At 40.8% G+C, this 15,288-nt stretch overlaps 1 protein-coding gene across 1 annotated transcript in view; it reads left to right on the top strand.

The window, feature by feature from the left end:
• Positions 1–15,288, top strand: part of TMC2 (transmembrane channel like 2) — a 111,427-nt gene that overhangs the window by 35,979 nt on the left and 60,160 nt on the right. Inside the window, exons 5-6 of the mRNA XM_070382017.1 lie at positions 8,240–8,330; positions 14,974–15,055. Coding sequence (XP_070238118.1) covers positions 8,240–8,330; positions 14,974–15,055 — 173 coding nt within the window. The remainder of the gene's footprint in view (positions 1–8,239; positions 8,331–14,973; positions 15,056–15,288) is intronic.

Below are 15,288 nucleotides of genomic sequence, written 5' to 3'. Positions count from 1 at the left end.
GATAACAGATAGATGGACGACAGATATAGGTCGACACATAGTAATGCCTAGAGCAACTATTGAAAAGGCTATACAAATTGATATACTAAAAAACACTGCAGGTTAAACAAAATTGAATTCTAAAAAAATGTTCAGGAAGACAGGGAAGAAGGCAAGTAGAAATGAAAAACAGAAAACAAGAAATAAAATGTTGTATTTAAACTGTAACATCTAAATAATTATGTTAGTGGTCTAAATATATCAATTAAAAGACAGAGATTGGCAGACTGGATTTAAAAGATGATCCAAGTACATGCAGTCTATAAGAAACTCACTTTAAATATGATATACATAAGCTGCAAGTAAAGAATGGCAGAAAATACACCATGAAAAATTAACCAAAAGAAAGTAGGAGAAGCTATGTAAATGTCAAAGTCAATTTCAGAGCAAAGAAAATCACCAAGGTTATAGAGGGACACTATATAATGAGATGGCAAGAGTGAACGTCAACATTTTAGGAATCAGTGAACTAAATGGACGGGAATGGGTAAATTTAATTCAGATGACCATATGTACAACTGTGGGCAAGAATCCCTTAGAAGAAATGGACTAGTCCTCCTAATCAACAAAAGAGTCCAAAATGCAGCACTCGGGTGCAATCTCAAAAATGACAGAATGATCTCGATTCATTTCAAAGCAAACCATTCAATAACAGTAATCCAAGTCTATGCCCCAACCACTAATGCCAAAGAAGCTGAAGTTGAATGATTCTATGAAGACCTACAAGACCTTGTAGAACTAACACCAAAAAAAAAAAAAAAAAGGTGTCCTTTTCATCGTAGGGGACTGGAATGCAAAAGTAAGAAGTCAAGAGATACCTAGAGCAACAGGCAAGTTTGGCCTTGGAGTACAAAATAAAGCAGGACAAAAACTAACAGACTTTTACCAAGAGAATGTGCTGGTCATAGCAAACACCCTCTTCCCAAAACACAAGAGACAACTCTACACAGGGATGTCACCAGATGGTCAATACCAAAATCAGATTGATTATATTCTTTGCAGCTGAAAATGGATAAGCTCTATACAGTCAACAAAAGCAAAACCAGGAGCTGACTGAACTCCTTATTGCAAAATTCAGACTTAAATTGAAGAAAGTAGGGAAAACCACTAGGCCAGGAAAACTGCATGACCTAAATAAAATCCCTTATGATTATACAGTAGAAGTGACAAATAGACTCAAGAAATTAGATCTGATAGAGTGCCAGAAGAATTATGGACAGAGTGCTGGAGTCAGTGATCAAAACCATCCCCAAGAAAAAGAAATGCAACAAGGCAAAATGGTTGTCTGAGGAGGCCTTACAAACAACTGAGAAAAGAAGTGAAAGGCAAAGGGAAAAGGAGAGAGATACTCATCTAAATGCAGAGTTCTAAAGAATAGCAAGGAGAGATAAGAAAGCCTTAAGTGAACAATGTAAAGAAATAGAGGAAAACAACAAAATGGGAAAGACTAGAGATCTCTTCAAGAAAATTAGAGATACCAAGGGAACATTTCATGCAAAGATGGGCACAATAAAGGACAGAAATGGTATGGACCTAACAGAAGCAGAAGATATTAAGAAGAGGTGGCAAGACTACACAGAAGAACTGTACAAAGAAGACCTTGATGACCCAGATAACTGCGATGGTGTGATCACTCATCTAGAGCCAGACATCCTGGAGTGTGAGGTCAAGTGGGCCTTAGGAAGCATCACTATAAACAAAGCTAGTGGAGGTGATGGAATTCCAGCTGAGCTATTTAAAATCCTAAAAGGTGATGCTGTAAAAGTGCTGCATTCAATATGCCTTAGCACTGGCCACAGGACTGGAAAAAGTCAATTTTCATTCCAGTGCCACAGAATGCTCAAAGTACTGCACAATTGCACTCATTTCACAGGCTAGCAAGGTAATGCTCAAAATCCTTCAAGCTAGGCTTCAATAGTATGTGAACTGAGAACTTCCAGGTATACAATCTGAGTTTAGAAAAGGCAGAAGAACAAGATATCACATTGCCAACATTTGATGGATCATAGAAAAAGCAGGGGAATTCCAGAAAAACATCTGCTTCTGCTTTATTTACTACACTAAAGGCTTTGACTTTGTGGATAACAAGAAACTATAAAAAATTATTAAAGAGATGGGAATACCACCTTACCTGGGCTTCCCAGGTGGCTCAGACGGTAAAGTATCTGCCTGCAATGCAGGAGACCTTGGTTCGATCCCTGGGTCAGGAAGCTCCCAAGGAGAAGGGAACGGCAACCCACTCCAGTATTCTTGCCTGGAGAATCCCATGGACAGAGGAGCCTGGTTGGCTATAGTCCATAGGATCACAAAGAGTTGGACACGACTGAGTGACTAACACTTACCGCCTCCTGAGAAACCTGTAGGCAGCTCAAAAAGTAACAGTTAGAATCAGACATGGAACAACAGACTGGTTCCAAATTGGGAAAGAACATCTAGACTGTATATTGTCACACTGCTTATTTAATTATATGCAGAGTACATCATAGGCAATGCCAGGCTGGATAAAGCACAAGCTGGAATCAAGACTGCTGGGAGAAATATCAGTAACCTTAGATATGCAGATGACACCACTCTTATGAAAGTGAAGAGGAACTGAAGAGCCTGTTGATGAAAGTGAAAGAGGAGAGTAAAAAGCTGGCTTAAAACTCAACATTCAAAAAACTAAAATCATGGCTTTTAGTCCCATCACTTCATGGCAAATAGATGGGGAAACAATGGAAACAGTGACAGACTTTATTTTCTTGGGATCCAAAATCCCTGCAGATGGTGACTGCTGCCATGAAATTAAAAGACACTTGCTCCTTAGAAGAAAAGTTATGACCAACCTAGACAGCATATTAAAAAGCAGAGATATTATTTTGTCAACAAAGGTCCATATATCAAAGCTATGGTTTTTTCCAGTCATCATGTAAGGATGTTAGAGTTGGACCATAAAGAAGGCTGAGCACCAAAGAACTGATGCTTTAGAACTGCGGTGCTGGAGAAGACTCTTGAGAGTCCCTGACAGAGATCAAGCCAGTCTATCCTAAAGGAAATCAACCCTGAATATTCATTGGAAGGACTCTTGCTAAGCTGAAGCTCCAATACTTTGGCCACCTGATGTAAAGAGCCAACTCATTGGAAAAGACCCTGATGCTGGGAAAGATTAAAGGCAGGAGGAGAAGGGGACAACAGAGGATGAGATAGTTGGCTGGCATCACTGATTCAGTGGATATGAGTTTGAGCAAACTCCAGAAGATAGTGAAGGACAGGGAAACCCAGCATGCTGTAGTCCATGGGGTCGCAAAGAGTTGGTCACAGCTGAGCAAGAAAAAAAACATAATGATAAAAGGGTCAATATACCACGCAAACAGAACAATCCTAAATGTATATGCACCAAAGAGATCAGTGGTTTGGATTCTATCGGTTATTAATTTTCCAGTGCTATGTAATAAATTACCCTAAAACTTAATAATTGAAAACAGTAAAAAAACATGTGTTATCTTCTGTTAGTCAGAAATTCAGGATCAGTTTAGCTGGTGGCTCTAACTTGGAGTCTCTTGTTGAGGTCCTTTAATGGACCGGAACTTGGTGGTCCAGAGTCGATGAAAAGAAAGTAAAGGAGAGAAACAGGCTGATATTCCTTCGTTTACACAGAAAGCCAATAAAGCCCCTGCACGGGGCTTGCTCTGTTCACGGAGGCCTCAAGCACCCTCTCGATGGGGTGAAGGTGCAGAGCACCTTCTCGAGAGGGTCTTAGAAGCTGGACAGGAAAGTGAACTCAGAGAGCCTCTGAGCTGCAGGTGATCAGCCTGAAAAAGAGAGAGAGAGAGAGAAAGAAAGACACGGGGACCAGAGCTCTGATGGAGCAAAGGTGTTTTAATCAACATGGTGTGGGCATATATACTGTCTTACAAAGTAGTTATTCTCAGCAAAGATAAAGATTAAAATTCCAGACTTAGAAAACATATGCAATCCATATTAAAGAGAGAGATTTGTAAACAATCACTTTTACCGTATGGCCGAAGAATTGATGCTTTTGAACTGTGGTGTTGGAGAAGACTCTTGAGAGTCCCTTGGACTGCAAGGAGATCCAACCAGTCCATTCTGAAGGAGATCAGCCCTGGGATTTCTTTGGAAGGAATGATGCTAAAGCTGAAACTCCAGTACTTTGGCCACCTCATGCGAAGAGTTGACTCATTGGAAAAGACTTTGATGCTGGGAGGGATTGGGGGCAGGAGGAGAAAGGGACGACAGAGGATGAGATGGCTGGATGGCATCACTGACTCGATGGACGTGAGTCTGAGTGAACTCCGGGAGTTGGTGATGGACAGGGAGGCCTGGTGTGCTGCAATTCATGGGGTCACAAAGAGTCAGACACGACTGAGTGTCTGAACTGAACTGAACTGAACTCACAAGAAGGAAGAGGGTACTTATCACTGTATAGAAACACTAATGAAGGAAATGCCTGGATTCCTCAGTCCTGGGAGAGGCTTGCCTCTCCTCTTAATTCCTAAATATTCAGGAATTAATACGGAGCAGAGAATTCCTGACAGATCCAAAACAGCACACAGGAAGCCTGTTAAATGCTTCCTGACAGTCTCTCATAAGGTTGAGTCAAGTTGTTGGTCAGGGCTTCAGCCTTCAGATGACTGGGGGTGGTGAAGCCACTTCCAAGGTTGCTCATATACATGGATGACAAGGTGGTTCTGATTATTAGTAGGGGCCCCAGTTTCTCTCCATATGGGCCTCTCCATAGGCTGCTTAAGTATCCTCATAACATGACAGCTAGCTTCCTCTAAAAGAGAGAGATTTCAAGGGGAAAGTCACGACACCTAGTTTCAGAAGTCCTAATCTCAGAAGTCATAAGTTGTCACTTTTACCACTTTCTATTCCTTGGAGGCACATTGCTGAGTTTGGCCCACATTCAAGGGGAGAAAAATTCATTTCTCCATTTTAAAGGGAGGAATGTCAAGAAATCTGTTGACATAGTTGAAAACCAACACATATGGGAAGTCAGGTATGCTTGGTTAGCCTCAGGTACCTTTAGATTGATTCAGTGACATCTCTAGGCCTGGCTTTGAGTTTCCACTCAGAGTGAGTTCAGCATCTGTTTGATCTTTGCCTCCACAACTGAAAAATAAAAACCGCTTGGAGCCAAAGGGAGACACCAAACCAGCGTAGTCCAAATTACCTTCAACATCTGGCCATCTCCAATCTCTGGCCACCTCTCTTTGGCCATCTGTGTCCCCTACCTTAATCTAGATGTCTTCTGCATTTCTGGCTGACTCATACACTTTCCCAGTGTTCTGCATGGGACAGCAAAGCTCTGCAAGGATGCTGTCAAACTCAGGCTGCCCTGTGTCTATTTGTACCTCTGCATTGCAAAATTAAGTGTGATTTTAAATCTGATCTGCTTCACCAGCGGTGGGTTTTTGGATGTATCTGGTCTCTCTGAGAGATACTTTGGATCAACTTCAGAGTATCCCTGTTGTGGAAGGCTGCATTGCTGAGTCCCTTGTCCAGACCCCTGCGGAGAAGAAGGCCCTTCACAGCAGCCCCCTGTGCTAGCAAAGACTCTTTATCAGCTGTCCACTTTAGGAGCTGATATTTCCCCAGAAGGAGAAGAGTGACTGCTTGCTAAATGAAACCACTGTGGTCACATGGTCTGCATCCACATATTTAAATCTCATAATATCAGGCCCATTTCTAGATGAAAACTGCCACCCCAGGAGGCACAGAATCTTGCCTGGCTCTCTCTGGCACTAAAGCCACACAATAAACCCCTTTTCTCCCAGCAGTAATCACTGGCCACCCTGATGTGTCTTTCAAACTGTTATTTGGGCCACTTTATCAACAAGGAGGGTCTTTCTAGGGCAATGTGAGGGGCTCCTGAAGTGCTGTCTGTGGGTGGCTACTGAGGAAAGCCATGCCTCAATGGCTTCCTCCTCTCCTGAGTGTTGGAGGGGCCTGAGGGGTTGATAACCACATGTCAAAAGTGACCTTGAAAAAAAAAGTGACCTTGAGATTCAGGCCCCTAGAACTTTACACAAAGCAAAGGATCCCATCTCTTTTGCCCTTTCGCTTCATTTTTCACACACCATCTGGTTTGAGGAAGAGGAGAGATGAGCTTGCATGAAGTTCCCCGTTTGAAAGGAGGGGAAAAGGAGGGGACAGGAGCACCCTACAGAAGGAAGATTTGCAGGGACTTCCCCCAGTTGTCCAGTGATTAGACCTCCACAATTTCACTGCCAAAGTCATGGGTTCAATCCCTGGTTTTGGAACTAAGATCCTGCAAGCCACACAACATGACCAAAAAAAAAAGAGGATTTGCAGCAGTTGGGAAGTGCAGGGCAAGAGCCAGTGTTTCCATAAACCAACTACTATTTCTAGTAAGGAAGCACATGGATCACAGATAACAGATGTAAAAGGATTTGCTATAAAAATGTTAGTTGTGATTATTTATACACTTTTACTGATCCAAAAAAGCTTGTTGCATCCATCAAAATTGTTAGACTGCTTGGTCTGTTTGCAGTGAACGATCCTTAGAGTTTGTATCCAGTTCTGAGCAGGGACCTCTGTTCTTCTGAGGGCTCTCTGGGTTTCTGGACACAGTCTGAATGTCAAGAAAAGAAGCATTTGGTGCCAGGTTCAGTGGCTCAGGCATAAGATCTGGCTCTTATGTTTGAGATTTTTTATCCAAAGTTACCAAATCTTAAAATGTTGTCACGTTCAAACTCACAAACCCTGAATGCCTAGGAGTCCCTACCCACTCGTGAAATATAGGAAGAGGACAAAAATATGAGTTTCATGAAAACATTCTTTGTTGTCCTGGAGTCATTGGTAGTCACAGATAACTCACTGCCAGAATGACTGCAGCCTGGGGGGAGCAGGGGCTGACCCCACCAAGGAGCCTTAATCCCATACAGCCCTGCTTTTGACCCCAGACCCAGAAGCTACACAGATGGCCTCATTAACATTGGGACATCATTGAGACATCCTAATAAAACCAGTCCTGGGATTAAACCCAGGTTAGAATGTAACTTTGACAGGTAGCAACTACCTGCATTTGCACTTTGGAGGTAGTGTAGGTTATGTTGCCAGCAGGAGAGCCCGAGCAACAGCAGCCAGACACCCAATGTCTTCTTCCACCCACGCTGAGATGGATTTAATTCTTCAACTACTTGTATGGTCTTATCCAGTGGTTGCTGATAAACTGATTCTTTGGGTGTTGGCATGGGAGAGCCCTGATGTGGAACACTTGCTGATTCCCATAGTCTAAATACTCCCACCATGGCCAGTTTCAAGTTATCAATAGTTTAATAATTGGTGGACCAAGTTTCTGAGTATTTAACAATCAGTTCTCAGAAGCCAGCCCTCACTAGCTCCAGCATTTGACCCAAAGTATTCAACAGAGAGACCTATCCATGTGTTTCTCATGCAGTCTTCTTTGGATGTTCACTCACTCATTCAATGTTCATGCACTCTAAAAATATCTAGTGAATGCTGTATTTTTTTTTTATTGCTGCTCTAACAAAATACTACAAATTTAATAGCTTAAGACAGTTTATTAGCTCACAATCCTGTTGGTCACAAGTTCAGCATAGTGTGGCTGGATTCTTTGCTCAGGGTCTCACCAGGCTAAATCAAGGGATCAGCAGGGCTATGGTTCCCTCCCACCTGGGACTCGAGGTCCTCTTCCAGGTTCACTGACTTTTGATAGAAATTCATTTTCTTCTCTTGCTCTCCAATGTGGCATCCTCCAGAAGGGCCCCAGCAACAGAGGAGAGAGGATTCTCCTTATTCTAATTTCTCTGATTTCCTTTTTTGCCACATCTCTCTCTGACTCTTCTGCCTTCCTCTTCTTTTTCTAAGGGCTCATGTGATGTTGAGCCTTCCAAATATCCAGTGTAATCTCGCTAGGTTAAAGTCAGTAATCTTAATTACATCTGCAAAATTCCTTTTGCTATTCACAAGGGGGTGAAGGTCATGGAAGCCGAAATTCTGCCTACAGGTGCCAACCATGTACCAATCACTGTCCTTGGCATTTGGGAAACTCCAGTGGACAAAACAGACAAAATGTCCTGCCTTCGTGGAACTTACATTCTAAACTAGGGGTATAAAACACTCAAGGCCCTCGGCCATATATATGCTTTCATAGTTCAGATTTCTTTTGCTTGGGTGTTAATTAAATTTCTGCCTTATTCCCTCCTCTAACCAGGGAGGCCCAAGAATTTGTGGAGAAGTATGAAGGAGCCTTGGGAAAGGGCAAAGGCAAGCGACTCTACGCCTATAGGATGCTGATGGCTAAGGTGTGTGGTTTGGAGGCTGCAAACCTATGGGAGGACTTGCTCAGTTCCTGACCATCGCAAGCACCTGCCTGGCTTCACAACTTGTGTCCACCTCCCCCAGAATCCTGAGTCTGAGGTCCAGTCAGTCATTCTAATTTATCCAGGAATGAAACCAACTGTCCATTTCTCTCTGATTAACTGTGAAGGCTTCAATATACTGGAGACTTGTTTCCCTCCAGTGAAGAACTAAACTCACAGAATTAATGGTGTTGAATCACTGGGATATTATTTTCCAAGCCCCCAAATCAAGACTTTGGTTTGGCAGAGACCCAGAAGGGCCATGGTTTAATCAGAGTCACACAGAAGACAAACAGTGATGTCAACAGGGTGTCAAGGACAGCTCTGGTGTGTTATGTCATAACCTGGGCTTCCAATTCAAGCTAAAGTAATGACCTCTAATTGGATATTTAACTATGAAACTATGGAAGTATCTTTCTTTTACCTACTGATCTGAAAAACTATCATTTTCATTCACTTAGTTCTTGTATAGGGCCTTTTTTGGAACTTTTATTTTAATTCATCATTTCAACTATTGATTCAGTCTAATGGCTCATAAGCCTTCCTCTTTTTACCTTTCTTTCTCAAAAATGTCTTGGCCAGTCTTTCCTATGTTTCCATTTGCATTTTGTTATGTTTTACTAGCATTGTTTTTTTTTCCATATGCAATTTTAAAATCACTTTGCCAATTTCCAGTATAGTCCATTGAGATTTTTATTGGAAATTTTTTTTAATGTAGTCAATTTTATTCTCCTTAAACCACAAAATAGAGTGGAAATTTTTTAAATTTTTGGTTTAATTTGGGAAAACTTATCTGTAGAATATCCAGTCTTCACATCTAAGAATATCATAATTTCTCAAGATTTAGTTTTAAATCCTTCAGCAAAGTTTGTCATTTTCTTCATATAGATCTTTTCTATGTTATATGTTATTTCTACAAAATTTACATTTTGGTTGCTTTTGTGAATGAGATTATTTTTCCTTTTATTTAATAACTAGATATTGCTGGTATGCAGGAAAACTGTGTATTTGAATATTCATTTTTAATCTGCTTCCTCTATTGTACTTCCTTATTAGTTTTAATCACTTTCATCTAATTGTGTATGTAAAGATATTTTTCTTGAGTTCTAAGTCATTCCTGTCCTGAACTGCAGATTAGCAATACTAGAACAGTTTCAGTTGATGATGGTGATCATAAGTCTCTTTGCTTTTCCATTACTTTAATGAAAATTATTCCGATGTTTCACATTAGATTGATGAGAGTTGTTACCTTGACAACTTTGAAATAGATTTTCTTTCTCACAATAAGAAACTATCCTTTTATTTATAATTTAATAAGACTTCCATTTTATCGGAATTTCCAAATAGATGTTCAATTCAGTTTAGTTTAGTTGCTCAGTTGTGTCCAGCTCTTTGCGACCCCATGGACTGCAAAATGCCAGGCTTCCCTGCCCATCACCAACTCCCAGAGCTTGCTCAAACTCATGTCCATTGAGTCAGCAATGCCATCCAACCATCTCATTCTCTGTCATCCCATTCTCCTCCTGCCTTCAATCTTTCCCAGCATCAGGGTCTTTCCCAGTGTCAGTTCTTTGCATCAGATGGCCAGAGTATTGGAGCTTCAGCTTCAGCAACAGTCCTTCCAATGAATATTTAGGACTGATTTCCTTTAGGACTCACTGGTTTGATTTCCTTGCAGTCCAAGGGACTCTCAAGAGTCTTCTCAAACATGATAGTTCAAAAGCATCAATTCTCCCACACTCAGCTTTCTTTATGGTCTAACTCTTACATCCATACATCCATACATACATATATAACCATAGCTATGGTTTTTCCAGTATAGTCAAAACCATAGCTTTGACTAAACATACCTCCTTTGTCAGCAAAGTAATGTCTCTGCTTTTTAATATGCTGTCTAGATTTGTCATGGCTTTTCTTCCAAGGAGCAGACATCTTTTAATTTCATGGCTGCTGTCACCATCTGCAGTGATTTTGGATCCCAAGAAAATAAAGTCTGTCACTGTTTCCCCATCTATTTGCCATGAAGTGATGGGACCAGAAGCCATGGTCTTAGTTTTTTGAACGCTGAGTTTTAAACCAGCTTTTTCACTCTCCTCTTTCACTTTCATCAAGAGGCTCTTTAGTGTTTCTTCACTTTCTGCCATAATGGTGCTGTCATCTGCATATCTGAGGTTATTGATATTTCTCCCGGTAATCTTGATTCCAGCTTGTGCTTCTTCCAGCCCAGCGTTTCTCATGATGTACTCTGCATATAAGTTAAATAAGCAGGGTGACAATATAACAGCCTTGATGTATTCCTTTCCCAATGTGGAACCAGTCCATTGTTCCATGTCTGGTTCTAACTGTTGCTTCTTGACCTGCATACAGATTTCTCAAGAGGCTGGTCAGGTCGTCTGGTATTCCCATCTCTTTAAGAATGTTCCACAGTTCATTGTGATCCACACAGTCAAAAGCTTTGGCATAGTTAATAAAGCAGTAGATGTTTTCCTGGAACTCTCTTGCTTTTTCAATGATCCAGTGGATATTGGCAATTTGATCTCTGGTTCCTCTGCCTTTTCTAAATCCAGCTTGAACATCTGGAAGTTCTCGGTTCATATACTATTGAAACCTGGCTTGGAGAATTTTGAGCATTGCTTTGCTAGCGTTTGAGATGAGTGCAATTGTGCAGTAGTTTGAACATTCTTCAGCATTGCCTTTCTTTGGTGTTGGAATGAAAACTGACCTTTTCCAGTCCTGTGGCCACTGCTGAGTTTTGCAAATTTGCTGGCATATTAAATGAGGCACTTAATAGCATCATCTTTTAGGATTTGAAATAGCTCAGCTGGAATTCCAACACCTCCACTAGCTTTGTTCATAGTGATACTTCGTAAGATAAATAGATGTTAGATTTTGTTAAATACTTTTCCCATATGTTCATAAACTTAGTTTTATCAGGCACATCTGATTTTCAGGTATTTTATTTATAATTTTTACATAAAATTTCGCAAGATTGATTGAATTTATGTGTGCACACACACACATGCATGCTGTCCTGGCATATTTTAATATTAGGGTGGTACTTGCTTTGTAACATTAAACGAATAGCATTACCTCCCTTTTATGCTGTAAATCAGCTTGAGGAGCATGTTTTTTTTTTTTTTTGAAAATTGAAAGATGACATCCTCAAAACTATACAGGTCAGGAAGCATTTTATAGAATATCTTGATAATTTTTTAATGTTTTTCCAATTGGGATAGTCAAGGTTTAACTTCTTCTTGGGGTCATTTTGATATTTTTTATCTTCCCAGACTTGATCCTTTCATTAAGAGTTTCATATGTATTAACAGAAAATTGCATATAGATAGTCTCATAATTTTTGTAACTACATTTTATATATGTTGAGTTTAAATCTTTTTTATCCCTAATATTATTTTTTCTTCCTTTTCCATTATAGTTGCCTGACAACTATCTATGGGTCACATTAATTTTTATCTAAAAACCATTTATCGTTTAACTGCACACTCAGAATTTTCTTCTCAACTGAGGAACGTATTCTTCAAATATGTCTGATAAATGATCTAATTTGTTTCTGTTCAAACAGTTCCAGCTTCTGCACTAGGAGAAGGATGGCTGCCAATTCCTCACTCTTTGCATTTACTTTCCCTCACGATTTTTAATTCTTTGCTTATTCTCTCTCTGCATCTCAGAAATTTCTCAGGTTTATTTTCAGTATCATTGGATCAATTTTCTTTTGTCTCAGTTAAAGTATAATGTTTATTTTCATTCTATTACTGAACTTTTAGCAATCTTGTAATCAATTCTTCCATACTTCACCTGTATTCTTTTATTTTCCAGCCACAAGGCTTGTGGGATCTTAGTTCCCTGGACCAAGGATTGAACCCATTCCCTCAGCAGTGAAAATGCAGAGTCCTAAACCACTGGGCTGCCAGGGAATTCTGCCCCCCACACACATACCCCATATTCTTTTTTAAAACTCTAATTGCCATCCTGTACTTTAGAAGCCATGTTTTTTGTATCCTGCTAATATTGATGGCATAGAAAATGGTAACCCACTCTAGTATTCTCACCTGGAAAATCTCATGGACAGAGGAGCCTGGAGGCCTACAGTCTGTGGGGTCACAAAGAGTTGGACAAGACTGAGTGACTAAGCACATATGCAAGCAAGAATATTGAACCGTCTCTCAAAATTTAATTATGTATCCTGGAGGAAATACTTTCTAAAAACCTGAAAGAAAGGGATCTCTTTTTCCTTGTTTTTCACACTATTTCTCTGGCTTCACTGGTCGTTTTTGGTTATTCAGATTCAGGTATCATCCACAGGCAGGATGTGCCGTGTCTCATTTGACTGCTGTTTGAAATCTTTTCTCCTATATACAGCTGAAGAGCAAGATGACACACACAGCCAGGAACCCCGTCCGAGGGGGCAGCTACCGTGTCACACAGTTCTGGGGGAGTTGACGTCTTCTCCCACCCACACCCAGGCTCAGTTTTCTGATGCTCTAAATCAATGAAGAATAAGAGTTTCAATGCTGAGCTTCTCCCAGACCTCTCTCTGCCTATGCCCCCCACCTCCAGGCATCACTTTTAGGCTGAGATGCCCTCAGCCTTGAGGGGCTGCAAGTGGTTGCCAAGTGACAAGACTGGCAGACTGTGTCTCCAAGGGCCTCACTTGGCAACATGCATTACTCCATTGATCCTTAGCCTCGCAAAGCTATATTTTATACTGATTTTATCAGCACCCTGATAGAGGATCTGTCTCTCAGGGAAGGACTTACATTAACAAAGCTTATGAGACAAATATATAAAATCAGATACCAGATTACTAATTTACAAGGAGGAATAACCAATGCAAGAACTGAAAAATTTGAAGTCCATAACAGTGTCTTTTATTTTTGATAGTACAATTATGTGCTATGCTTAGTCGCTCAGTCGTGTCTGACTCTTTGCGACCCCATGGACTGTAGCCTGCCAGGCTCCTCTGTCCATGAGATTCTCCAGGCAAGAATACTGGAGTGGGTTACCATGCCCTCCTCCAGGATCTTCCCAACCCAGGTCTCCCACACTGCAGGCAGATTCTTTACCATCTGAGCCACCAGGGAATCCCAATACAGTTTTATGGGAAGCTAAACAATAATCCCAGGCTTCCCAAGTGGCTCAGTGGTAAAGAATCCACTGGAGGAGATGCAGGTTCAATCCCTGGGTCAGGAAGATCCCCTGAAGTAGGAAATGGCAACCCACTCCAGTATTCTTGCCTGGGAAATTCCATGGACAGAGCCTGGTGGGCTACCATCCATGGGGTTGTCAGACATGACTTAACATGTACACATGAATTATTATTCCAATTCCAATCTACTAATTTGCAGTGAAAAAAATTACTGCCATAGAAATCAAAATATTCACAGCCTAGGTGACAGGCAAATGCTTTCCTTATAGACAGACCTACATAAGAAGCCAAATAAACCGAAGATGGTTTTCAAGCACAGAATCAGAACTAGGAAAGGTAGAAGAAGCAATGGGATTGGGTTAGCCAGTGTCCCCACATCCCTGCTCATCTTAGGAAGATCTTTGCCATTATTATGAACCTGTCCTTTGCTGATGGGTCCCTCTTCTCCTTGGCATCTGTGACCATCTCCCTTCTGACAGGTGGTTTCCTTCTTTATACAGTAATTATCCAATAACTATATAGTCAAAGCCTTTACATCTGGAAGTCCATCTGGTTCCTTCAGGTAAATTTTCCCTTTTATGTTTTAATGAATTTACAAATGAAAATCTCATTTCCTTCATGAACAAGTTCTTTTGAGACCTTTGTAATGATAGAAACTGATCTTAGAATTTTCTCTTTACTTTATCTTTGCCTGCTATTTTCTATAAGTTTTAAAAAAAATTCCAAATGGATTTATTTTCAGGGGGTAGGACTGCTGAAGAGCATCCCCTGAAAGAGTTGACAGATTTTCATGCAGCCAGCAGACAGCTGCTCAGGTTTCTGACTGGTAAAAAGTGAGAGTTGGAGCTGGAGTAGACCCTGGAAAGGGGCATAATGCCTTCCTAACTAATGTTAGCGGGGTTAAAAAAAAAACACAGGCTGCCGTTTCACTGGAAGAAGAATGGGACACCTGGGGCTGAGATCTCTTTTAGCACTGCCTTCAGTCTTATAGTTTAGCAACAGTTCCTATGAGATTAAGGCACTCGACCATCTGCCAGTTGTAGGTGTGAGATTTTTTTTTCCCTTGAATTTTTGGTTTTAGATGAAGGAAGTTACATAAGAGTTTGCTAAACTAATTTGATTCCCCAAATCAGAAATTATACATAGACTTTCTAAGTTCATATGTAAACTGTCCAAACCTGAAATTTTATCAGCATTATAGAAAGTTGCAAGACATTGTGTTGCCCTGGCTTCTCTCTCACTCACACCTAGCTTTGAAAGTGATGATGTGAGCCTCCACCTCAGACAGCCTGGTCTCAACAGCTCCAGCGCGACAGCCTCACTCACCTGTTGACCTCGTGTTGACATGTCAACATCCACATGCACCTCCAAGCCCCAAAGCAGCATGTTAATGAACTGAGGGTGTTGTCTGTTTAATTTCAGAAATGGGTCAAGTTTAAAAGAGACTTTCATAATTTCAAGACTCAGTGTATCCCCTGGGAAATGAAGATCAAGGACATTGAAAGTGAGTATTTTGGTGTCCCTGTTTTTAGTTGGTTTGCTAAAGGGTTTTCCAAGGGTTTGGACTGTGTCCTGGACCAACGGGTTAGTTTATCATAGGTTCTGTTGTATTAGAAAAAGGAATGGGCTTTGGACTAGTTAGACCAGAATTTAAATTGTGCTTCTTCACTTTCTGATTGTAGGAACTTAGGCAGATCGGTTAAGCCCTTTTTATTTGAAAAAAAAAAAAGAAGAGAT

The sequence above is a fragment of the Bos mutus genome, chromosome 13, assembly GCF_027580195.1.
Source record: "Bos mutus isolate GX-2022 chromosome 13, NWIPB_WYAK_1.1, whole genome shotgun sequence".
NCBI lineage: Eukaryota > Metazoa > Chordata > Mammalia > Artiodactyla > Bovidae > Bos > Bos mutus.
The sequence above is the reverse complement of the archived record's forward strand: the minus strand, read 5'-3'. Positions and strand labels throughout refer to the sequence as shown.